General features: G+C 39.2%; 2 protein-coding genes across 6 annotated transcripts in view; one reads left to right on the top strand and one right to left on the bottom strand.

Annotated features, from left to right (window-relative positions):
• Positions 1-3,386: 3,386 nt before the first annotated feature.
• Positions 3,387-8,533, bottom strand: LOC112561190 (WD repeat and SOCS box-containing protein 1-like). Its single transcript, XM_025233505.1, has 5 exons — positions 8,353-8,533; positions 7,511-7,706; positions 6,873-7,075; positions 5,757-5,995; positions 3,387-3,483 (listed from the first exon to the last, which is right to left on the bottom strand). Exons 1-5 carry the CDS (start codon positions 8,393-8,395, stop codon positions 3,406-3,408), a joined length of 759 nt encoding a protein of 252 aa, XP_025089290.1. The 5' UTR covers positions 8,396-8,533; the 3' UTR covers positions 3,387-3,405.
• A 3,088-nt stretch (positions 8,534-11,621) lies between these two features.
• Positions 11,622-24,438, top strand: part of LOC112563208 (piwi-like protein 1) — a 34,296-nt gene continuing 21,479 nt past the window's right edge. The window contains exons 1-3 of one of the 5 annotated variants that reach the window (XM_025237018.1): positions 11,622-11,953; positions 21,923-22,029; positions 24,009-24,279. In XM_025237018.1, coding sequence (XP_025092803.1) covers positions 21,934-22,029; positions 24,009-24,279 — 367 coding nt within the window. In that variant the 5' untranslated portion in view covers positions 11,622-11,953; positions 21,923-21,933. The other 4 variants (XM_025237017.1, XM_025237021.1, XM_025237019.1 and 1 more) reach the window with 4 other exon arrangements.

The raw sequence follows: 24,438 nt of genomic DNA, 5'->3' as shown, positions 1-24,438 counted from the left end.
TTACAGTAAGAATGAGTGACAATGCACTGGCAGTGTATATATCATAAACCAGCCCATCTGAGACCTGAACTCAAAAGTTTAGTGACCTTTGCTTGCTACAGTTCACCAAGAGTCTGAAGAGTGACATGAATGTAAATGTGTGCATGGATTCAGATAGATTTATGGCTGCTTTAAATAAGTCTCTTGAAGATGTCTTGTTTAAGAAAAAAATTCTTAACATCTAGTCAAGTGCTTGCAAGCATATAAAGCATATAAAAATTAAGACATGAAAAAAAATCTCTCATGAGCACTTTTGTGCCTTTTTTTTTTAGCTTCCACTTGTCTTCAACCCGTACACAAAAATAGCAAACCTCTACAATAGTCTTGTTTTAATAGCAAAAACCCCAAATGAAATTCCTAACCTTACATAATTCATGCATGAAAATAGGAACTGCCATCTCACACACTACTTGTAATATTTCACTCTATTTTCAACTATAATCGCAAGCAGCTTTACAGAACTTGCACATCCTCATATTTTTGCACAAAGACTTTTTGCTGGCTGCCTTTTTCAATGCCCACACACTGTTACACAATCCCCTAGTATTGCATCTCTAACCAATAATGTCCTTGACCTGTTTCTCAATGTTATGCCTTTAGAAAAGGCAGAAACCTGTCCTACACTATCAAAACCATAAATGTCATTCCCCGTGTAAATTACGGGTATATATCGACTAGATGTCATAAAACAAAAGACCAAGTAGCTGCACTATCCTCTACCTGAACTTTCTACCAATCTACATAATGCTAGGGGTTTCTGACTCTCATTTAAAACTGATGGAGGTTTTTAAATATGATAAATGTGATAAGATTTTTCGTATAAAATTTTGAAGTTTCAGATTTCTTTTTTTGTTTGTTTGTTTTTTTGTTTTACAAAGTTGTGCTGCAATAACTTTCATCTTAAGAGATCCATGTTTTAAAATTAGAAATAAAGCAGTCACTACTAACAAGAAGCTACAATGCAACAGTGCATACATTGTATGCTGCTTTGTTTGCTTGCAATTTCTTTTTTAATTTATATTTTCTTCGGAAATATTCAGGGACACTCAAAAAGACTGACTAAACTGTTTTTCCCAGACCAATGATAGTCTTTCTCTTTTTAAATATTGCTACCCATGCCTTTCAAAACCACCTGAAGCGAAGGCATCAAGAAATGCTCTCCACATGCCACCAGTCTAGGAAATGTTTTTTACAAGTGTTTAAACAGATACCTATGTTGTGACACGTCAGCTATTTTTAAGCTGAGAAAAGCGTATTTAACCAGAAAAAGGAATATGTTTAATAAACTGCAAACTTGCAAACTTAACAAAAGGTTAATAAAAAATTCAATTTTTTTTAAGGTGACCAAAGCTTGTCTGTGTATTAGAATATAAATGCAATGCCTGTACCTAATGTTGAGTGCTCATGAAAGTTTTTACATAAATACTGACACCTCTAATTTGTCTGCACAATCCAATGGATTAAATCTCCAAATATCAGTAAAAATTATTTTGAACTCAAGAAAATCTTTCACTCCTAAACAGAAGATAGTAATAAACAGAGGCATGAACCTTACTGGTGAGAGAAAATACAGATTTGTACTATTCAGTTATAAATGTCTAAACTGTACCCTGAACTAATATCCCTGGACTGCTGGCAGACGATTTTTTTTCCAGTTAACTGCTAAAACAAGGCATGAGACAACAAAGCTTCCGATTTATTCACATTCTTTGTTCAGGCTCGCCGAGACTAACAGCGAATCACTTCGCAAGAGCTGAGCGTTGGTCTTGGCAGACAGACAGCAATCCACCTATACACATCCATGGCTGTACTACTTCTGACAAGCGTTCTTACTTTATTTATGAGCTGCACAAAGGGAGGGTCAGGGAACAGAGTTACTTGAAAGTTCCATCTAATTTTCTTTTTGGTTTCAGTGGCAATGTTTAAATCTTTCTGAATTTAAAAAAGCAAAGCAAGGAGCTCAATCTTCTAACCTATTTTATGGTGTAGAGAGCAGTCCTTTACCCTGTGCATGTTAACACTGAATTACACCCCTGGCCCACTCTAATCAACTATAGATATATAAACTATCAAGTTTCTTTAGCTGTTACATTTCTCTTTATCAATTTTCTACACTCCATTAATATTATAAACCATCGGGATAAAACCAGAAGGAAACTGATTCCACTGTTTATTTTTTTTTTTTTTTATTATAATTAATTCATCCTACTGATACGTCAGCTGAAAAAGAGAAGGATTTATTTTCCTGTATTAGTTGCAGGTAGCAGTAAATAAGCATGTGAAGGTTAACAGCATCAGCAAAAATTTCCGTTTAGAATTGATAATCATAAGTAAGCCGAGCATTTTAAATATCTCAAAATTGTAAAACTATAATTGAAATCAATATATGTTAACTTCCTTTAATGATCAGTCACAAATAAGCTAGGCTGAAATGAGAGCACACAATGTAGACAAAAAATATAGTTTATAATGGGGAAAGTAAATGCAAAGAGAGAACAAGCCTAGAAACAAGGATGTGTTCGCAAGATACAGGGTACACTTGAAACTGATAATCAGTACACCTACCCCTACAGCCAGCTGCTGTCCATCACAGAAAATGCACAGCACAGTCCCACTTCAATCTCTGACACAGCTTGAGGATCAGCAAGTATTTCTCAGATGCCAGAAGTCGAACAACATACCTGCCATAGGAGCATAATTGTTTTCAGATCAAGCTACATTTTTGTACTTAAGGGGATTAAAATTTAAGAAAACAAAAAAGCAGAGAGGGGAACAGAGGAAAAGGAAGAGGATTTAACAAAAGACTACATGAAGTTCTACTTTAAAATGCTGCACATATCCATTTAACATTTTTTAAAAAAACCACACACACAAATGTATTTACTATGCCAAAAATGAAATGGTGAATACTTGTTTTGTCTTTCTGTTGAATGAGAAAGGTGGTTATCTTTAACAATGGCATTAACTGAATAATTATTTAAACATAATCAGATTCACTGCAGAAACAGTTTAGTGCATAAGGCAAACTTACCCATCATAGACACAGAGGCTATTCTCAAGCATCAGGAGCAAAAGCAACTCCCCGCACATAGTGGTCATTGGCTTCCCCCAGCATAGATTGGTCGTGGACTTGATGCAAGTGACTAAATAGGAAAAGGTGATAGTGTTAACTGACTGAAGACACCCTTCTCTCTGAACTAAATGGTGCTCTCATTTATGGATTTAGTAACTTAAAGGTAATACATGTTATAAAATCCAGAATGCTCACCAAGTTCTAAAAGCATTGTGCGTGTGTGAATGTCCATACAATGACTCTGTATCACAAAAGCTGTTGCAAGCAAAGCACCATCCCGATGAAAGTCACAGCTACGACATCATGGTGTGTCCTCTTCCAGACGCCATCTGTTTGGGACAATCACGTCCTTCTACACTGAACAAAAGCACCTGCAAGATTAAAAAAAAAAAAAAAATAAAAATGAGCATTTTAAATAATTTAATGTCAAATTCAAAATATATAAACAAGTTTTCTGTGATGTGTTTTAGCAAAACAAAACAAAAAGTTATATCATTTCTAGGAGCAGAGATAAACTACTTCAAAGATGTGAGTTGTGCTTTCAGCATATTTTGATAACTTTTTTCCCAACTTTGTAAGCTTGCTATTTTAATGGCAAGTGAAGGTAACAATGACAATATTTGCAACTCTAGGTTGTTCCTAGTTCAAACAAAATCCACAACTCAGGAGTATTAGTTAACCTTAAATACATGATCCAAAATATATAAAAGCATATTTGAGGCTTCAAAAACAATAAGTAATGAACTATCACATATCCAAAATCATAAAATCTACAGACAGCAGCAAATACTTTGTACTTATTTCTTCCTGGGTAAACAGTCAGTAGTGTCCCAAAGTGTGTTTCTATCTGTAGCCACAAAGTTTGATATTTTCTAATCTATTAGGTGTAAAACATAGGAATTAACTTTTTGTTAAAATACCGGTAAACTACAAAAGATACAGCTACAAAAAATTTGCAAGATTGTTAAGGGGTATATAAAACTATTTGAAGGTTGTAATCTATTATATAAGGACATTCATTCAAAAGTGCAGGAAGAGAAATTAAAATGAAATTCAAAACAATATTGGTATGCATACATTCGACTAAGAGGTGACTCAATATCATGTCCAGGTATGAATTTTTATCCCACTGTTAAATATACAAGTTAGAATTAGAGTTAATTATATGGCTATAAAAAATTTTGGCTTGAAATAATTTTTAAAAGAAGTAACGTACAAGTCTTTTAACTTTAAGTGGGCCCTTCAACTAAAAACTGATCATGTGTGTTAAATCATAAAAACTCAAAATATTAATCAGGCTTACTTATCGACAGTTCTAAAGATCATTTAAGAACAGCAACATTTTTAGATTTAGTAAATCAAAAAAAAATATAAACCTACAAACCATCTATGCCTCAAATAAGAGTGCATCATGCCTGGAATAATGCAAAACTCTCCAGTAAAAACCTACAGCAGACTATCTGCTTTAAAAACAAATCCCTTTCAGTGACAATAGTCACTAAATAACATAGGGTTTTTACAAATGTGTCAAAACTATTGCACACAATGTTACATGAAGTCATCTTCTACTGTATATGCAACTACCAAGCTCATAATATTAGCTTTAAAAAAAAAAAAAACATAAAAAAAAATAAAATGAAATAAAGCATTCGTTCTGGTATGTCCATGGTCAAGAAGAAATAAACCTAATCCTGTGGTGTGGCATATATTTCTCAAGCTTATAAAATAAAAAGAAACACATTTATTTGCAAAAACTGCAATTATGGTGGAAGTAACTGACCATTTTGCAAGATCGACGTTATTTACCGAGAATATGTTTACATTTTTCAAAAATGCTGTCCATACTAGCAAACTTATCGCTCAGGCATAAATCTATATATAGCGATCTCTGGCTTGGCCCGGCATTCTCAGCCATGCTGAACTAGCAGTGTGGCGTGACTTCAAAGTTACTTTTATTTGAATGGCTGATGAGAGGCATCATCACAAATAAGTTCTAGGTACTGATTCACTTAGTGAAAAAAGAATCTTCCAGACATACCTGACACTTGAATGTTATTTTTAACAGTTTTTCATGGACGTAAATCAAAGTTTACTATATTTTTCAAATTAAAATTTTGGTTATCCTAGCTCTTAAAAACAAAGATTATAATCCTCGCCCCCCCCCCCCATAAAAGCGTGATCGTTCTGCTTTTTATCAGATGTAATTCTCAATTTCTGATCCGTAAAATTGGCACACAGCCTGGAATTTTCAAGTGGTACTGCAATGAGCAAGGAGTCCGGGCTTTATAAAGTCCCACTTATTATTAATACTGTTTTCACTTTGTCAAAATTGGACACCGTCAGAAAACAAGCAAATGTCTAAGGTAGTAGTCTGCTTTTGTCTTCACCACACAAACATTAAGACCCAAAAATAAAATACAAAATATGACGGTGAAAAGTCCAATCTTTAATTTTATCTATTTTCCTCACAACAAAACTGAGGTATAATGTACCAAAAAAGCAGTTGGAAAACACGATGTTTTTAAAGGGGTTTAGCGGGTTTCTGTATCCACCATGGGCGATAGCCCCTGCCTAATGACAACCTTTTTTTTAAAATAAAAAGGAATTATTTTTTGCTAAATATTTTTCTATTTTAAATACTAACCACTTTCGTGCTCCCAACAGCAGCAATAAACTTCATGTTTGGAGACCATCTGCAACCAAATACATGTTTTGTGTTGGATTTTAAAGAGCGATATAAATTGCAGTCTCCTTTTTCATCAAATTCCCACAATTTGATGTAGCCATCCAGTGAAGCTGAGACAAGGCGCAGACTGTCATCGGTTGCAAAATGCATGTCACGAACCACATCTTTATGATCAATAAGTTCCAACAGTAGTGACCCTGGAACAAAACATGCACTTAAAAGGTCTGGCTGTATGAGAAAGCTTTCCCGTACCAATGAGGAATAAAACTCAACAGTAAGGATGGGGAACAGACTGACAAGACATTCAAATTATTTGAAAGAAATAGTGCAAAAGTAGTATAAAGACAAAGCTCTCATATTTAATATATTAAAAGTACGTTATATCCTACAGTAATTTTCTAGTTGCTTTTCATGAAATTTCATGTGATTTTTTTTTTTCTAACCACTTGTGATACTGGTTTGGACAATTTGTCATATTAACGAAGGCAAACTATGAAATAAGCTTAATATGTAAAGCAAAAGAATACACAGCAGTTTCAAACAGATTACCCCCACCCCTCTTACTCAATTAGCTAAAGCACGTTATGGAAAAACACAAGTAGATTAAAGGCCTCTGAAAATGAAGTCCTGCAAACAGATGTCTATTCCCCACAGTCTGATCATGAGCAAACAGCATGATACAACAGACATGCTCTTACAAAAGAATCTCAACTTCCAGTGGAACAGAGTTACACAGGGACATGTGTCTATTATGCCAGCTGTGCAAAGGTGGGGGGAGGAGGTATACAACATTTCTAGCCGCAAAACTTGACAAAATTTAAAGCATACGCTGTAGAAAATAAAATATTGTCTTATCATTATGTAATGTTCATTTTATAAATGCTCTTTTATTCCTGTGCTGACAAAAATTAATTAATTCTAGGTTAAGGTAATATCAGGATAATAAATTTTGATTAAAAGTCGTGTCTTCAAAAGTTGGCGAAGGAAAAAGCAAAAATTTAAATAAATGGAAGCAAAGAAATGACCAAAAAAATGTATTATCTATATTCTGTAGTTAATTTACCTAAAACCTACCAGTTTCACAGTTCCACAGCTTAATACGACCTGATTTGTGTCCTGTTGCAAGCACCACTGTGCTGGTCAAATTTTGATACATCCATCGCTGCTTTTTGACTGTGTTTGATGTAATTCCAAATGCTACTGAATGCACCAACTCTCCAGTATCAATCACATGATAATTTCGCCCTTGCAAACCATCCATATGATTAGGGTTGTGCCTATAAATGAACAGACCACTTTTATTTAGTGATTTGATAATATATGGTCAGTAACAAATACCAGAGACTGTTTCACCTATGCATGCATTCTCATGCTTCCTTCACTTAAGCATGCCACCATACAAGAGAGCTGTGAATTTTATAGGACTATAAACCCTTATGATAGCCCTACTTCACCGATATGTCTGATTTTTTTTTTCTTTTGTGGATAGGAAGGCTCCTCTCTGTTCATCATAGGAAAAACTGTTACTAATCCTAAACAAATGAGACTTTCAGCTTAATTACATACTGATATCAATGAACAATACAAAATTATAGCCAATTTTCTTTCTTTTTTTTAAAAGCAGATGTTAATATCTATATTTGAATTATACTAAGCATTTTCCAGAAGACAGCCCCATTCTGGAGGAGTCATTTAAAGGAAGAAATTCTTACTTTTTTTGCTTTTCAACATCCCATGGCAGCAAATGGACTAAGCTGTGACCAGCTGACCAAGCTAAATATGATCGATCTGGAGCCCATGCACATTTCCAACTCTCACAGCCAGTTTTGTGGCCACTTCGTCGTGCACTGACAGGCAAGTTCTGACACACAGTTACATGGTCCAATTGTTCCAGCTCAACAAGTCTGGCTGTAAACAAAAACAATAAAATCGGCAATTTTAAATTAACTTTAGAGGCAGTCAAACATAGCAGGACCCAGATATGTATAATGACAAATCATTTTTTGCTATAAAGCTATATACCATATATAACAGCATAATGGACAGAGAAACTAAAATGCAAGAGAAAAAAAAATGAAGCTTGTAAAGCGTAGTGGTATCTGTTAATCTTGAAAGTTATGCTATAACGATGGTGATTTAGAGTGTGAATGTTTTGGGGTTTTTTCTCTGCGCAGCATTACTTGTAAAATTTAGAGTATACAATGCACTTTGCTTTTTCTCACTATTAAACCATTTCCAAAAATCAAAAGATAAACTCCTTAACTTGCTCAAGGGGTTAGGAGAACAAACGAAAGTGTACAGGAAAAAAAATTTAAAACGCAAAAACAAATTATAAGGCGTATATAACCTCTGCAAGGCGCCTCACTTGAAAGAGTTAAACTAGCAAAGCTGACGTTGCCGTGAATATAACTATTCAAACCGCAGGTTTTATTTTTACAAAATAACTAAGTTCACTATTACAATTACGAGCTAATCACCATTAGTATGCCCATGACCCAGTTAATGGACATTTTAATTAAAAACAGTCAACAGTTGCCACTTCGGAAATACTTACGAAGTTCCTCGGGATGTACAAACTGAAAACTTGCTTTATTCATTTCAGTGATATACAGAGTCTCTGAGTTTGGAGTTATGTGTTGCCTAGCCTATGCACACTGTTCGAGAAAGTTCAGTACACAAGGAATTTGTAGACAACGTCAACTCAAGCTGAGTCGACAGCGGCATGTGCGACTCACAGAGCCCTCATTTGCATACCAGTCAGACGAGCTGCGATTGGTTGGAATCAAGGTCATAGTGGGCTACGTGCAAGTTAACAGACGAATACAGCGAAGAAAATGTTTTACAAACGTAATAAAGAACAAACAAACGAATACCCCATCTGTCAGTGATCCAGAATAGTTTTCTTTAATCTGTATATGCGGACTTCAATAAATATTCTTTTTAATAAGCATTCATCCGCGTGAGCGTGAAAATAATGTCCAGACGATGGGCTAGATAAGAGACAAGGTCACTGTGAGAATTCGTGTCAGTGGGGCGCAAGCATATTGAAAATACAGTCGTGAGGTCATTGCAGGTCACTTCCTGTAGGCGTCAAGGGGGAGTTGTCTGAGTATGTTTGGGCAGAGCACTCCAAGTAGAATGACGACGCTCTCAAAGTGTGCTCGGCACACACTTGTATACGTCTACCAGTTCTGCTGCTGCCTGCAACCACCTATCTGCTGTGGTTGTCAGTCTGCTCTGCCACTGCTGCCACATTGACATTTATGTACCATCAGATCTATGACATATAACCAAGACTTATGAAGTGAAACAGACTGTTTTCTATAATTTTTAAAACTGTGCTTTGAAAAGTTCGCGTAAAAACCAAAATAAACTCACGAGACACCACCAATGACGAAGTCAAATCTTCGCAATGACCTCACACACTTCCTGTCCGTCTTTGACTGACGTCACAAGCAGACTCGTCTGCTTGACCATCTCGAGACGCTATACAAGTTCCTCTGCGGAAAGACACAAGTGTCGATTTCATTGGATTTTTTCAATTTGTATAAACGTCGGCTGCCGAAAAAGTGCTAATAAGTGGTAATTAAGTGAGAAACGAATCATTTATTTCTCCTGTATTGCTCGCATGCTCTGTAATTGTAATTAAATATATTTTTGAAACGTTTGACCGTCGCCACAGCCTTATTGCAAACCTTGATTATTCCTTTAAAGCAGTAGTTCTTAACCGGGGTTCGACGTGAGTCGGTCTCGGGGGTTCGGAGGAGCTCCCATCAAGGAAAAACCCAGTCACACCACAAACATCCAAAACACTATCACACTCTTTCCTTTGTTCGAACAAAACAACCTATAAACACCACTTGATTAAAACAAAGACCGGCCGGCCATCCCTGTATGACACTGACAGCCGCAGTAATTGGCCTCTTTCAACCTCAATTACTTTTCCCTATCCCCTTCCTAACTTTAAAAAAAACATAAAAAAAATATAGCGCAGCAGGTTTGTGACACAGTGCTGCGGGGAATTTAGTGTGCTCAGTGGTCACCACTTGTGACTGTCGTAGTCGTATGTTGTGTGATTTCTTTCTTAGTATTTTAATCCATACTATGTGTTGCAAAAAAAAAAAAAAAATAAGAAAGTGGTCGGACGAATATGTACAATATGGATTCACATGTATTACGGAGCGTGATGGGAGTCAGCGTCCTATCTGCATGATTTGCAATGCCAGGTTGAGCAACTCTAGTCTCGCACCGGCAAAACTGAAGGAACACTTTAATAAGCTGCATGGAGATGAGGAATACAAGAACACAACGCTTGCTGAATTCCAGGTGAAAAGAGCAAGATTCGATGAAAGGGCCACTCTGCCTGCTCTTGGATTTGTACCCGTGAACAAACCGATCCTCGCCGCCAGGCCCGTTCTTAGCCCCCGCGGGGCCCGAGGCAAAGGGCATGTGCGGGGCCCTCACGCCACGATCACACGGTTTTGGTTGGGATCTAAAGTCACTTTTTTCCTCAGGGATATCTCGTCTTTTATCATTGACAGCACGCTGCATACACATTACAACATAAGCCTACGATTAATTTAAAAGCGCGGGGCCCTAGGCAGATGCCTCGTCCGCCTGCCCCTAAGCACGGCCCTGCTCGCCGCATCGTACGAAGTTGCTTACCTGATCGCAAAGCAGGGCAAGCCGCACACCATCGGTGAAACTCTCATAAGACCAGCAGCGTTAAAGATGGCGAATCTGATACTTGGAACAGCGGCCGAAGGTAAATTATCCCAAATTCCTCTTTCAAATGACACCATCAGTGACAGGATAGAGTGCATGAGTAAAGACATCTTGGCTCAAGTAGTTGCAGATCTCATTTCAAGTCCGGCAAAATTCAGCCTTCAACTGGACGAGACCACAGACGTTTCTAACCTAAGCCAGCTTGCTGTTTTCGTGCGCTATGTGAAAGACAACATGATAAAAGAAGAGTTTTTATTTTGTAAGCCTCTTACAACAACTGCTAAGGCAGCCGAAGTGAAGAAGCTTGTGGATGACTTCCTCAGATACAACAATCTTTCATGGGATGGTTTCTGCAGTTTGTACGGACGGAGCTCCAGTCATGCTGGGAAGAAAGTCTGGTTTTGATGGCTAGTAAGAGCCGATGCACCACACATCATTGTTACGTATTGTATTCTGCATAGGCATGTGTTGGCAACAAAAACCTTGCCTCCAAAAATGGCAGAAGTTTTAAAAACTGTAGTGGAATGTGTGAACTATGAGCGAAATAGTGTTCTGAGGCACCGTATCTTCAGTCAGCTGTGTAAAGAAATGGGCTCTGAATTCGAGCTAGTCCTGTACCACTCTAATGTTCGGTGGTTATCCTGGGGACAGGTGCTGAATCGTGTTTTTGCCATGCGTGTGGAATTGGCCCTGTTTTTGCAAGAGCACCAACATTGTCATGCAGATTGCTTCAAAAATCCTGAGTTCATTCTCATTTTAGCGTACATGGCTGATATATTCGCAGCTCTAAATCATCTCAATCAGCAGATGCAGGGTGGTGGAGTCAACATCTTGGAAGCAAAAGAAAACCTGAAGGCTTTTCAAAATTCGGAAAAAATGAGATACTTCTCGCGCTTCGTAAATTTGGCCGATACGATGGAAGGCGCGTATCGCGTTCGTTTCCCTCTGACCTACGCATAGAAGCGTGACGTCACAAGAAAAAGTAGTTCCACACAGCGTTTCCCTCTGACCTACGACACCCGAACCGCGCATAGAAGCGTGACGTCACAAGGAAAAATAGTTCCACACAGCAATCACTCTTGCTGGCACAATTCCGCATGAGGCATTTGTCTCCTACATTTGCTAAAGATTCCACAAAACGTGCAGTTGTCTTTTTGTTGAGAATATTTACGATTTCAAAGAGAAAATGAAAGTCAGATTACAGCGTTTATTTCACGGAAATCTTTCGTGGGGAAAAAACCGAAAGTAGAAACAAAAGTGTTAGTATGCCATCGCCATGGATGCTGACACTCAGCACTGAGGTACACTTTTGCTCAGTGTGAATTGTAACTACCGACAGTGATGGCAAAATATGCTGAGAAAAGAACGACATAGGCTATAACATCTGATTTTAATACAGCTTTTACAGCATCGTACACCAAAAAATTAAGGTAAGCATTCATTTATAAACGAGATATTTGTGTCATGTCGAGAAAGCTGAAAAAGGCCATCTCTATGTCACAACATCTCTGTGTGAATCTTCGATGCATTCTATTATTTATATATTTAGTGAAATTTCCTGTCATGATTCAACTTCATTATAGGAAGTGGGGTCTGGAGCATAGCGAAGAAATTCCACACTATATTCAAGCCACCTGCGCAATAGCAGGGGCACTGCGTAGTTGGCGCTACAGTAACGAATGAAATAGGGTTTAGGAAAATGCCTTTTCATCGAGGTACGTACATTCCACAAATCTGGAAAACTATAGCCTTCCCTTTGTCTGGCCTCAGGGACAAAAAAACAACAACAAAACAAACAAGGCAATCTTTAATAAATAAGGCATCCCTAAGCTAGTAACTATTTTTGTGTCACGAATTTTAACAATGGAATCAAGAGTGAATAACAGTGCAGCTACATGACTATACCACGGGCTAATTTACGAGAAACTAATGCTTATGTGAAAGGAGGCAGTGCCCAAATGTTTGAATTAGTGTCATTTGCCAAACAAACGTAGCTGTTGGTACGAAAACAATAATAAAGTATTTTGTTATGATTACAATTAAGCCGTTCAACGGCTTCACTTGTGAATGCTCAGATGTAATTTTAATTATGACATAAACCTTGAGTGATGATAAATGCGTCCAATATAAGACAACCGGAAAAGAAAGTTGTAGGAAGATTAATCCACAAACTTGTCTCCGTGATTAATCAGTGGGCAGAAAGGGAGAATCAGGGACTGATCTGGGCCGTGAACTTGTCAGGTTTGTTTTATACGTGCTTATTGATATAGCAGGGTGTAGTTTTTGTACTTTTAGTATCTGTTCATTATTATTGTAATTGTCGGACTGTGAGCCTCGACTTTTTCCCCAGCGGATTTTTCCGACTCCAGGAGCATCATACCACGAACTTGTATTACTGGACTGCTGGCAGACGATTTCCCCCACCCCCAGTTAACTACTAAGACGAGGCAGGTGTGTACAAAGCTTCCGGTTTAGTCACATTCATTAAGGCTCGCCGAGACTAACAACGGAAAACTTTGCAAGAGGCTAAGCGTTGGTCTCGGCAGACAGCCAGCAATCCACCTATACAGGTGTAACAGGGTTAGATGCGGTTCTCTTCCCCAATCCTTCCTCAACAACAAAACACAACACTTTCTTGGGTTCTGGATCATTTACTCCAGCGCCAGTCGATGGTTCTGGTAATGGCGAAACTCCACACCACACACTCACTCTCTCCGACGCTCAAAGACGGTAGTCCCTGCTGGTGTGTCTGGGAAAAGGTCCCGACTCCCGCTCTGTCCTAGCCTATATGCCACTAGAGCACGTGGTCCCTCTGACTACAATGAACTTGTCCTTACGCTATCGATCTTTAACTAAAGTGACTACCGCGCTATACTCGGGTACCTATGACATCTACTGTTCCTCTTTCCCACGGTCGTCCACATCAACCTCTGACTGCCGCGACCATTCAGCACCGGTGTCCCGTTGAAACTTCGCCCACGACTCTGGGTCGTGACCTTGTCCATCAATCAAGGCTGCCTGTCGTCCGTCCCCCCCCCCCCCCGATCGGCGATCACTCGTCACCCACCTGTTGTTTCAACTTGCTCCCACGCCGCCCGTCCATTGTTTTTCTGGGTTGGCACCCGGCCAGCGACCTTCTATCAACAAAAATATTTGAATAATTAGGTTTAACTCCATTTTCTGAAACAATAAATGTAGGCTTACATGTTACTATTCTTGATTGTCGTGACATGTCTCAGGACTAAGCAGATTTGCATTCGCGAGCAGTCATTCGACGACCAGAGACAATGCCAATCGATTCGTAAAGAACGCTTTATGGCGACGAATGAACATTGTATAACCTAGCTGAATGTGCATCACGTGTAACATTCTTTCCTTCCACACAATAGCAGAGGCAAGCTTCTCGACTCATGTCTTTTTTCCGTTGTCTTCCCGCCTACAGACCACGGTGACCGTGACATTATAATGGCTGGAAATAGAACTATAATGGATCCGTTCGTGCAACACCTCTAACTCAACCACTTACATCCACACAAGCAAGAAAGGTAAAATAAGAAATTAGGAAATATAATTAACGTAAAGAGACAAATCGTGTTAATAAAATATATACAGCTATATGACAGTGTATACCAACCATGCAAACTTATCTTTACAAACTTTCATGATGGCATAGAACTTAAACCTTTTTAGAGAATTTGCTCTTCGTCACGTCGATTGCACACTGATGTAGACAAGAAATCTGCAGCACCTTTCTATAGTCGTATTTTGCTGTTTGGTCTAAAACTCAGACTATAACAGCTTCTGACATCTACACACAGAGGCGGCGTTAGGAATACGCGGGGCCTGGGGCCGACCATCTGCGCGGGGCCGGGGTCATCGAGTACGACTCAGTACGTGTATCAATATCCCTATTGATATGATGCCGGAAGCACTGATTCATATACAGTTAGATAGGCTGGATCCATTTCGCGAAATAACCACGAATTTAGTGTTTTAATTGTTCGTAACCTTTCCCACCGTTTGTGACAGTAGCGGTTTTTTCTTAAAGCGAAATAATATGGTGACGATAACTTAATAAACTGCTTGTTATTATTGTTGGGCTTAACGTGAAGACATGGGGTCAATAATTTGCTTAATTAGAACTTAGAAGTGTTTTCTGAACGTCAATGTTTTTGTCACAAGATGTTTAACACAGCGAGCAATAAGTCATAAAGATGACCTCGGCTAAGGTGACCAGACGTTTTGGGGGCGAATGCGGGACGTGTGCCGATGATGATGGTGTCGTCACCGACAAAGAACAAACAGTGGGGGGGAAGGGGGGGAGGAGGTGTGTGTGTGGGTACTTTCCTCTGACTTTGTCGAGTAGTGATGCTTTCAACGGCAGGTCTGTCCACGCCACTACAGTATTCCACTTTAAATAGAAAACCGGTATTTAAAATTTAAATTAAAATATTCCTACCTTATCTCCCGCTCAGCCAACTTTGCGGACGTGCAGGTGAGGCGCTGTATAAATTATCGTGGCAATAATGGTTCGGCACCTTCGTCATCTTGTGGGGCTGTTGCCCCCAAGCCGTACTTCATAGACCGTGAATCTCCTAGTAAAGTTTCAGACATTGCAAGATAATGTCATAAATATTTTCACAAGGATTTCCTGAATTTTCGCTATCGAAGTTGCACTTCACAATTAAAAGTCCTTTCAGTCTTTTCACTGGCGATCTTCGTATCGTCTCCGACATTAGTTCAGTCACTGATCCGTACTCACAGAAAAAGATTAATGGAAGCGAATAAAATGCCGGGCAGCGGAAGACACGCGGGAGGAAGAAATGCCGAGAGGTGAGAGAAAGGTGCTGACGTACACTTTATGAGATGGCAGGGTATCTGATACCCGGCCCGCGGTTGTGAAGGGGCCTTGGTCAGTGGATTGTTTTCCTTCTTTTTCTTTTCTCTTACAGAAAGGTCTTAAGAAGGAACACCCAAGTCTGCAGTATACAATTTCCACACCTAAGGTAGGCGGGCAGTCGGGGTAGCGGGCAGGTGTCAGAAAGCCGGTGGACACAATGATTTATCGCGCATGAACCGTAGAAGAACGTTCGTGCATTGTGGTCGCTGGATTAATGTGCCACTTGGGGGACCTGCAAGCAAGTTGGAATCGACAGTAAAGAGGTGGATATGTTACCACTCTGGTATGGCCACTCTGTGAACGGAAAGGATGGGGCCACTGGCACTACAACCTCTAAGCCCGAAGTGGTAGTTACTTCACGACACCGTGAAACTTTCTCTTCCCGTCTCTCCATCACCAAGCAAACTACATTAGTCTACAACTCTATACCAGGGGTGGGCTTCCGTACGGCCTGTGGATGCCTTTGGATCGGCATGTCTGCACTTGTTTTCATTTTTAAGCCTAGCTTAATTTGTTAAAAATTTATTTTATCAAGTATAACAGAGTTAGAAATCGGCAGTCCGTAGCACTCCAACACAGACAAAGTAAAAAGATAAATAATAATAACTGACATGTCTGATGGAGTCGTTAGAGGCTTCCTTCAAAGGAAAGCGAGCGACTTCAAGCAGCTTCACTTTACATAATAAAGTCAGCAGATGAAAGCAATTGTGTACTCATTGGTTGTCCATTCCATATATCACTAGGTTTGGGGTGTAGTCAGCTGTTGGCGTGGGTTGCCACTGGGAAGTAGGGGAACTCGGACGGACAACCGTAGCCAAAGAAGCTGACACCTTAAAGAGGGAGCAGCAGACGACCACCGGCGATGTACCAGCGGCGCGTGCAATAAGATATCTGCCGGCAGGTCATTGTCGTCACGGGTCAAACACCGGAGCCCGAAGAGCTACGGTGGGAAAAAAAAAATAGGGATCAGTAAGACAACACCAAAACCAAAGGCTCCGATGAGAATCAGTGTAGGTATTTTTAAAGCTAAGCGGGACATTGATGGACTTGCCACAAAGCGGGACGTTGGGCGTTCGGACATTTTATGAGCAGGCGGGACACGAGGTCAAAAGCAGGACGTCTGGTCATCTTACCACGGGGCTGAAGCGCGGGGCCCCTTCGAGAGCGGGGACTGGGGCGGCCGCCCCATTTGCCACCCCCTAACGCCGCCGCTGGCTGCAGTGTTTCCTATGCATAAGTCTGGAACTTCTTCTAACTTAAAGTAGAAGTGAGAAAGATGAGACTGGTGTATGGTCCAATCCATCCCAGGGATCCGCACCGACCATTCCCTTCCCCATCCACCAACGCAGCCCCTCCCCCACCCCTACTCCGTACCCCTTCCCCTTGGTTAACTGGTCACTGCAAATATGCCTTCAGATGATATGCTTTCCTGCAACACATGAACTGCAAAACTCGCGTGTGAACGTACAAGCAGAGGAAAAGTGTCCTTCAAATGTCATTATGAAAATGTTTTTCCCTTACATTTTCAGCCACTTACAAAACAAACACAGGCCATTTTTGAGCCCCCACTCCCTTCCGTGACTGTGTCTTAGACAATCTGCCTAATGGTAGAACCGACCGTGTGGCCAGACCATAAGGAGATGTAATTCGTTCTACCTGAGGCATCAAGGTTTGCTGAACTACAAGACCAGTGTCTACCTAAAAAGCGCATAATGTAGCTTTAATTCCCTACGCATGCGCAGACCATGAGGAGACGTCGATTCTACCTGAGGCATCGGGTCTCGTTACACCCCTTCGTCTTTAATTTCTCACCTTAATTTCTCATTATTTTTGGGATTGTGAAGCTAGCATCTCCGAGCAACCGTATACGACATGTGAGAGAGGCAAGTTTACAAAGCCTACCAAAATGGTGATTTTCCCGACAACCCCTAATTTGATCACGTGACGAACCAATGGTTTCGCCCGTCCGAGGGAAGGTAGGAGTACACGTTACTGATTTTTACCAGCGGTCAGTTTTCCCTAACTGCTACCCTGGCCCCGAAGCAAGGTAGAGATCACAGGCAATAAACCGAGCAATAAAACGTCTTTCTCAGCCGAGTGCTTGCTGTTGGCGCTTAGAAAGCTGAAGTGAAACGGTTTGCAACTGAACATACTGTCAGTATCAATAAGTCGACCTTCCCTAAGTCGAAAACCTCCCTACTAAGTGTTAGTTCCCGGTCAAATTCCATAAGACAATGTATTTTAGATCCCCTTAACTCGAAGATTTTTTGGCTTCCAACCTCCGTTAGTCGAATTTTGAGTCATCACCAACCATGCAGACGCAACTATGTCTCAAACTGTTCCAAACTATGTTCCTGTCTCAAGAAAGACGCACGCTTTTACCCCATTTTTCTTTCATCTTTGTCAGTCTCTTATCGGGACGAGCACTGACTAGAGTTGGTGTCGGTGTGGTTGTTCCCGTGCAGTACGTGTCGAGGACATGGCAAGTGGTAAACGTCAGTTGACAGCGTTGTCAATCGCAGAAAAAGTTACTGTCATCATATATATATATTTGAATGTACTGTTGGATAGTACAGTACGTATAAAACGATAATATAATAAATGGTTCTAATACATTAATTAAGCCGGAAAAATAGTGTCCTTGATTAACCTGCGCCTATTACGCCATTTTCCTTAACTCGAAAACTCCGTAAGTCGATTTTTGTTTCCCGAGTCCCTTTGAGTTCGACTTATCGAGGTCCGACTGTAACGGATTTGTATCTTGTTCACTTTACATATTTGTTATTCTGTTATATAAACTGTAGGATCAGTGTTAAATTTTGTGGTTCCATTGTTATACTGGCGATTTTGCTTTGTTATATATCAATCTGTATGACAGTGCCTCCAGCCATGCATTGATTTTGTTTGCATACCTGTACTTCATCTGCCAATAAGAAACGTTGAATTCCTTGAAGTGTTACGTAAATAATGAGATGAAGGGGGAAGGTGTTTGAAACTGTGCAAATAAATTAAATGAATTTCAGTTGCAAACTATATTTTGTTGTTATAGCTGTTGCTCTTTTTCCCTCTCTTACTCGTTTTCGTTGGGTTGCCCAAACCGAAACAGACCCCACCAGAGCCAAACTAACAGCGATGTATATACAAGCTCTGCCCTCTTAATTGCTTCCAGTTTCGGATTTTATTGAGTATTTACAGATTACTTTCCAGAAGTGTATAATGAGTAGCTGTCACGGAAGTGCAGAGTGTGGTAAGAAAATGGTGTATTAGAAAGGACATCGAATTAATGAGATGGACACGACTGTCATTTTCCAGATTCAGAGTGTAAGAAACAAAGTAAACATAACAACTGGAAACTAAAATAATACCACTACAGTGTGAACACTACCGTACATGCACGTCGCACTCAAAATTTGGGTGGAATACACACATAGTACATGTAAGCACGGACTACAAGCCGAATATTGATATCCCCGCTTATGAAGAAAGAAAGATAAAGATATAGAGAAAGATAAAAAAAAAAAAAAAAGCAATAAAAATGGAGTTTGAAAATTCAGTTGTCTTTATGTTTGTGTCATTTGCGCTGTTCATCATTCTCTCCTTTATATATTCTAGTTTTGTTTGGAGAATGCATCAGTCCTAACCCTGACGGTATGTTCAGTTGGAAACCGTTCAGCTAGAAATCGTTTCACCTCAGCGCTCAGACCCTACAGCAATTACAATTACAATTCTTTATTTACGAGGGGTAAAATAAGCAACTGAGCGCTTTTTTCCATTTAGCCCTCGCCCTTTACAGGGAACGTAATTAATTAAGCATTATAGAAAAAAATTGAATAAGCATAAAGAAGGGTGGATATTTACAAGGTGATGGTTAAGAATATATATTTACAAGGTCACCTGGAGTTGGGAGGAATCTCTAGAGGCCACATCTATATGTCTTGTAAGTGTTTAGATAGATGGCGTCGAAAGCAGTTCAGGGAGTGCAATTGCTTGAGATGGAGAGGGAGGCTGTTCTAAAGCACGCTTCCTGAGAATCAGCAAGGGTGAGGAAGACGTTTTATTGCCAGACTCGTCGGTAGTTCCTGTGATGTCTATTGTCCCTCCTATTGACCGGGTAGTAAATGGCGACGACTGGCCGCTTGCAATCCGCACCACGTGTACTCCTACGTTCCCTCGCACGGCGATACCATTCACCTCCGTCCGGACGGTAGACATCAGCCAATAAAATCAGCCTGAGCCCTATGGACGGTAACTCTTAGCAAAAACACAGTTACCTCTTATTAGCCCTTGCTACGCGAGGTTCCTGGACAAACGACTGTCAAACGACTTAAGCAGAAGGTACCTTCGAGTTAGAGGCATTAGCGTGAGGCACATTTTAAAAAAAATTGTACGAGAATGATTTTGTTCCTAATTTAAAACATATTTTCTTCAATTGTTTGATATTTGATTTCATTGCATTTTATTAACCATGAACAACTAGTTTAGCGTGTGGCAGTTTGATGTTCGCGCCGCTGAGCCACGTTGGATAATGCATTATGGGACGCTGAGGGGAATTTTTGTATTTGTTTCTCATTTTATAATTAAAAAAATTGAAGTTTATAGCTAGAGAGAGAAAATGATGAAAAAAACAAGGGCATCCTTATTTGCTGTTGACCTATTTCGTCTTCTTTCTTCACTGATCGACACTAACATAACCAGGTGGGGCTGTGGGAAGTCTTTTTGCATGTTTTTTTTTCAGCCTTTCGCCCTTCTTTATTGTGTGTGTACGCGCGATATTGCATCGCTTAAATTTTTCTACAAGAAGCTTTCTGATTTTTTTTCCGAAAAACTAATAGGTATTTTAGGGATGCTTGTTCTATGAAATCGGCAGGGCTTCTGTTAAGGCTAAATTCTTTGGGGTCCAAATTCTTCAGATTTTTAAGGGGTCCCTGTTCTTCGGCCAAATTTGAAGGGGACCCCATTGACGAAAATTGAAGGGATTCTCCGAATTTTTAATGCGTACTGTACGTAATTTTTTGCGTAAGCAGAAGCCCTGTTAAATCGCCATGGTGAAGAAAACTGAAAATTTTGGAAATTTGGGTATCATTAGCGTATTTAAAAACTCCAGCATTTGTGTTTTTATAAAAACGTAATACAAACCAAGATGTATTTTAAAAACAGTTTATAAAACCTTTACGTTTAGCTGTGTATAGTCCATCATTATTTATAGGCGGTATAGAACCCCAGCAAATGTAATCTTTATTATAGCCCAGCTCCCCCCCCCAAAAAAAAAAAAACAAAAAAGAGAAAAATTTACAGAATTTCTGCAAATTAAAATTCGCTGTAGACTAATATTAACTAGGCTCTAATTTTGAATACTTTTGTCAACTCTCAGGCTAAAACTTATAGAACTATTTTACAGTGTTGATGGTTAACAAACTATATTGTGAAGCTGTCATCTGCTTAAAACTCAGACCAAAATAACATGATTTTGAAAAAAGGACGTTGAACAGGCTCTTAGTCCTGAGCAATTTAATACTTTTGAGCATATTAATCACAAATTAAATAATACATGATGACAAACGTTAGTGCGCTACATTACACAATTTTTAAAATTATTTTATCTGACTTATTGATAGCTTACCACCAGATTGTTTTTGGAAGGGGGGATGGGATGGTAATTTTGCCCCTCAGCAAAAAACAGTTCATCCCAGCTAGGTCCAGTTTGTTCCAGGTAAGTCCATTTTGTCCCAAGACTGAGAAGTCAAATCGCCCGAATCCCAATAGTGAATTGATCATCGATGAAACAAGTAGCTCTTGACGTCAAATATTACCTAAAGAGCCATGTGTTATTCGAACAATATAGGTATATAGGTATGCAAGGTCAGCTGTCCATTTTAAGCAGAATCGTGGCAATAAATGTAGCCACCATTTTACTTGCATGTATCTTACAACGGTAAACAAACATGATAAGGGTGCACTACTGTAGTATGATGTGCTTTAAGCTAAATGACTACCCAATCAGCGATGTCTCTTTATATAATTATACGTAGCAAAAAAAAAAAGGGTCAAAATACAAGTTCACAATGAAGTGACAAAATCTTTAATTTAAAAGAGAAGGACAGTTGTGCCAAAAGTGTTGACACACTTCGGCGAAACTGAAGCTTAACCAATGACGGCCTGTGAATGACATTATAGACTTCAAAATGACCTTGGAGGAAAAAAAGGGCTCCCCACCCTAACGTTTAAACTTTATATCTTAACCTCTCCATTGCTTTCGCCAACCTTTCCTTCACAATAGTTTACAAAGTGAAGTTATATTGGCAAGAGCTGGTTGTATGCAGGGAGAGAAAGTAATGCTACAGCTTACAGGGATGAAGGGTTTGGTGTTCAAAGCAGAATATTGTCTTCAAAGGTAATGGCTTGCATAGAAGTACATAAATGTAGTCACTGCCTTTGGTTTAATGCATATGTGTTTCCTATGTAATATTTTGTAATTTTGAAGTGACCTTTTTCTTGATAGGTACTTTAAAGATGAGTGGAAGGGCCCGAGGAAGAGCGCGTGGCCGCGCTAGGGGCGCCGGAGAACCGGACGTAGTACGTAGGCCAGGGGAGCAGAACGAACCGCAGGTACTTCCCTCATGTTTCTTCTAATTTTATCTACTGCCTGGGAAAAAAGAACTTTAAAACCTGATGATTAAAATAAAATTCCCAAAATATGACGACATAATTATTCTTAATTTTAAAGATATAAGCCTTCAAACATCTGCATTCTCACCTGCCACTAGGAAAGCAGGAGAAAATTAGTCTCCTATATTGAAGAGTTATGTTATGTGCCAGCAGTATTTGTAACAGTGAGTGTGTCTCATTTCAGCAAATCTATGCATGTCTTTGAGTCAAAGGATGAAAATCGCTCACTTTGTGTTCAAGAAACAATTTTTTTGCCCAGAGAATGAAACATCTGATTTTGGAATACAGTGTTATAGATTTAAACTTAAGTTAGAAGTTCAACTGAAGTTTAGGAAAAAAATTAAAAGCTTCGAACCAAATTCACTCAACAGACTGGTGAGAAAATTTTTTCCAGATCAAAATTTAATGGGCAACAATCACAGACATTGCAGTCTATGTTACGTTATTATTGATTCTGTGTTACTAAGTAGGTGCATTTGGATTAATTTTTCCGGGTGAATTATTGTTAATGAAATATAAATGCAATTTAAATGTGCATTTGTCTAAGATAAGCTCCAGTGATTTTTTTTTGGGGGGTGAATTTTCAAGCACTTTATTTTTATTTATACTTTACAACTGACTGCTCATAATGACTTTTACCATTTAAAATAATAATTTGATACATTAACATATTGAAGTAAAGACTTATTTAGTTGCAAGAACATCAACGGTACCTTTACACTGTCAATTGTTTTTAGCATTGTACAGGATAAATAATTTATAATTTGGTAATTTATTTATGACTGTGTAATGATATTACTTGTAGAACGTGTCAGTGTTCCAGATTTGGTGCTTGATCTTTAAGCTTTTTCTTGACAAATCCAGGCTTGATTTAAAGAAAGATATTAATGTAGTACAGGCAGTCCTCGACTTACGTTCCTACATTGTGTCGTAAGCCAAATTTCGCTGTAAGTCGGAACGTACGTACACAATGTACGCAAATAACATACTGTAAGCACTTATCCTATTCTAACTTAGTAATTATCAAAAAAGACATACAAAATATGTTTAATAATGAAATCAAACATTTAGTTTGCGTTATGACGTTTACTATGCAAAACCACTTTAGTCGAAACAAGGCTTTATACAGTAGATGGAAGATGTGTCGTAACCATGAAACATCGTAACTCGGGGCTGACGTAACTTGGGGACTGCCTGTATATGTTGTTATGATACTTTTTGCTTTATTTCTAGTGATTTTTGCTGAGCATTTATGTGGTCCATTAACGATTTTCCAATTTGGACCAAGTCAATTCGACAACCAAATATCAAAGATACTATTTAGTATAATTTTCATTGTACATACATTAAAGTAAATAAAATTTTTAAAAATAAAACTTAGTCACATGACATACATAGGTCAGCCACCATTGTTAACAAATGAAAAGATGTTAGTATATAGCGCAAGGACAACTATCTATGAGCAAGGAAAAAACCCAAACATTTCTTGCTTTACTTAATAGCAGAGTAATCACCATGGCCCAGCCATACTGTTTGTAGCCAACCCTCCCTTTTTTTTCCTTTTTTAAAAAAGAAAAAAGAAAAGCAAAGAGTTCTGAAAGTGTGACGGTGTTATTGTTTACGTGTAGAAAACTCTGGTTTATATTGATTTGGATTCTCTCTCTCGCATGCGCACACACACACATACACAAAAGTGAGATCAACATACATCAGCAAAAGGGGAGTACATTGAAATTTTTTTGTGACCAAATAATCACACAGGGAATGATTTGGTTGAATCTACCATAGGTAAATGGTGGAATTGACTGATGCTCAAATCAACAAGCCATCAGAAAATTTCATGTTTGTTTCCAGTGTATCCCCCACACACATATGCATGCCTAGACACATTAATTAAGTCTTTTTTTGATTATTTCCAGCAACAACCCCCACCTGTACAGTTACCCATGCCTCAAGGTGTAGTTACACCAGAGCAGATATCAGCACAGACAGGTGGTACTGGTCGTGCTGCATACCGAGGGGGACAGATAGTGGCCCGACCTGGAACTGGCAATGGTGGGGCAATACCAAAAGTGCCAGCGGAGAAACTTGTAAAGCTCGAGATGGGAGCTGCTGGAGAGGCTGAAGATGAAACTGTTCGTGCTAAGACGAGATATTACAGAGCTGATCATGTGAGACAAAATAAGAGAGGTAACTACTCCTTGTTACTTTGGATTATTCTTTTTTACCTGCCAAGACTAAACGTCATTGCTGTAGATTTGGTAATGTTAAAGCAGGGCTTCTGCTAAGGCTAAATTCTTTGGGGTCCCAGTGACCCCTTCTTCAGATTTTTAAGGGGTCCCTGTTCTT

This window comes from Pomacea canaliculata, linkage group LG4 (genome assembly GCF_003073045.1).
Source record: "Pomacea canaliculata isolate SZHN2017 linkage group LG4, ASM307304v1, whole genome shotgun sequence".
Classification (NCBI taxonomy): domain Eukaryota; kingdom Metazoa; phylum Mollusca; class Gastropoda; order Architaenioglossa; family Ampullariidae; genus Pomacea; species Pomacea canaliculata.
Note: the sequence above shows the minus strand (reverse complement) of the source record. Positions and strands in the feature narration are given on the sequence as shown.

What these genes read in the sequence shown, in the direction of transcription:
- LOC112561190 (XM_025233505.1), bottom strand. Translation starts at nt 8,395, where the DNA reads ATGAATAAAGCAAGTTTTCAGTTTGTACATCCCGAGGAACTTC. An exon ending in TGTACATCCCGAGGAACTTC is followed by an intron (nt 7,707 to 8,352) that starts GTAAGTATTTCC and finishes TTTTGTTTACAG; the next exon opens with CCAGACTTGTTGAGCTGGAA. An exon ending in GCTGTGGAACTGTGAAACTG is followed by an intron (nt 5,996 to 6,872) that starts GTAGGTTTTAGG and finishes GTTTTGTTCCAG; the next exon opens with GGTCACTACTGTTGGAACTT.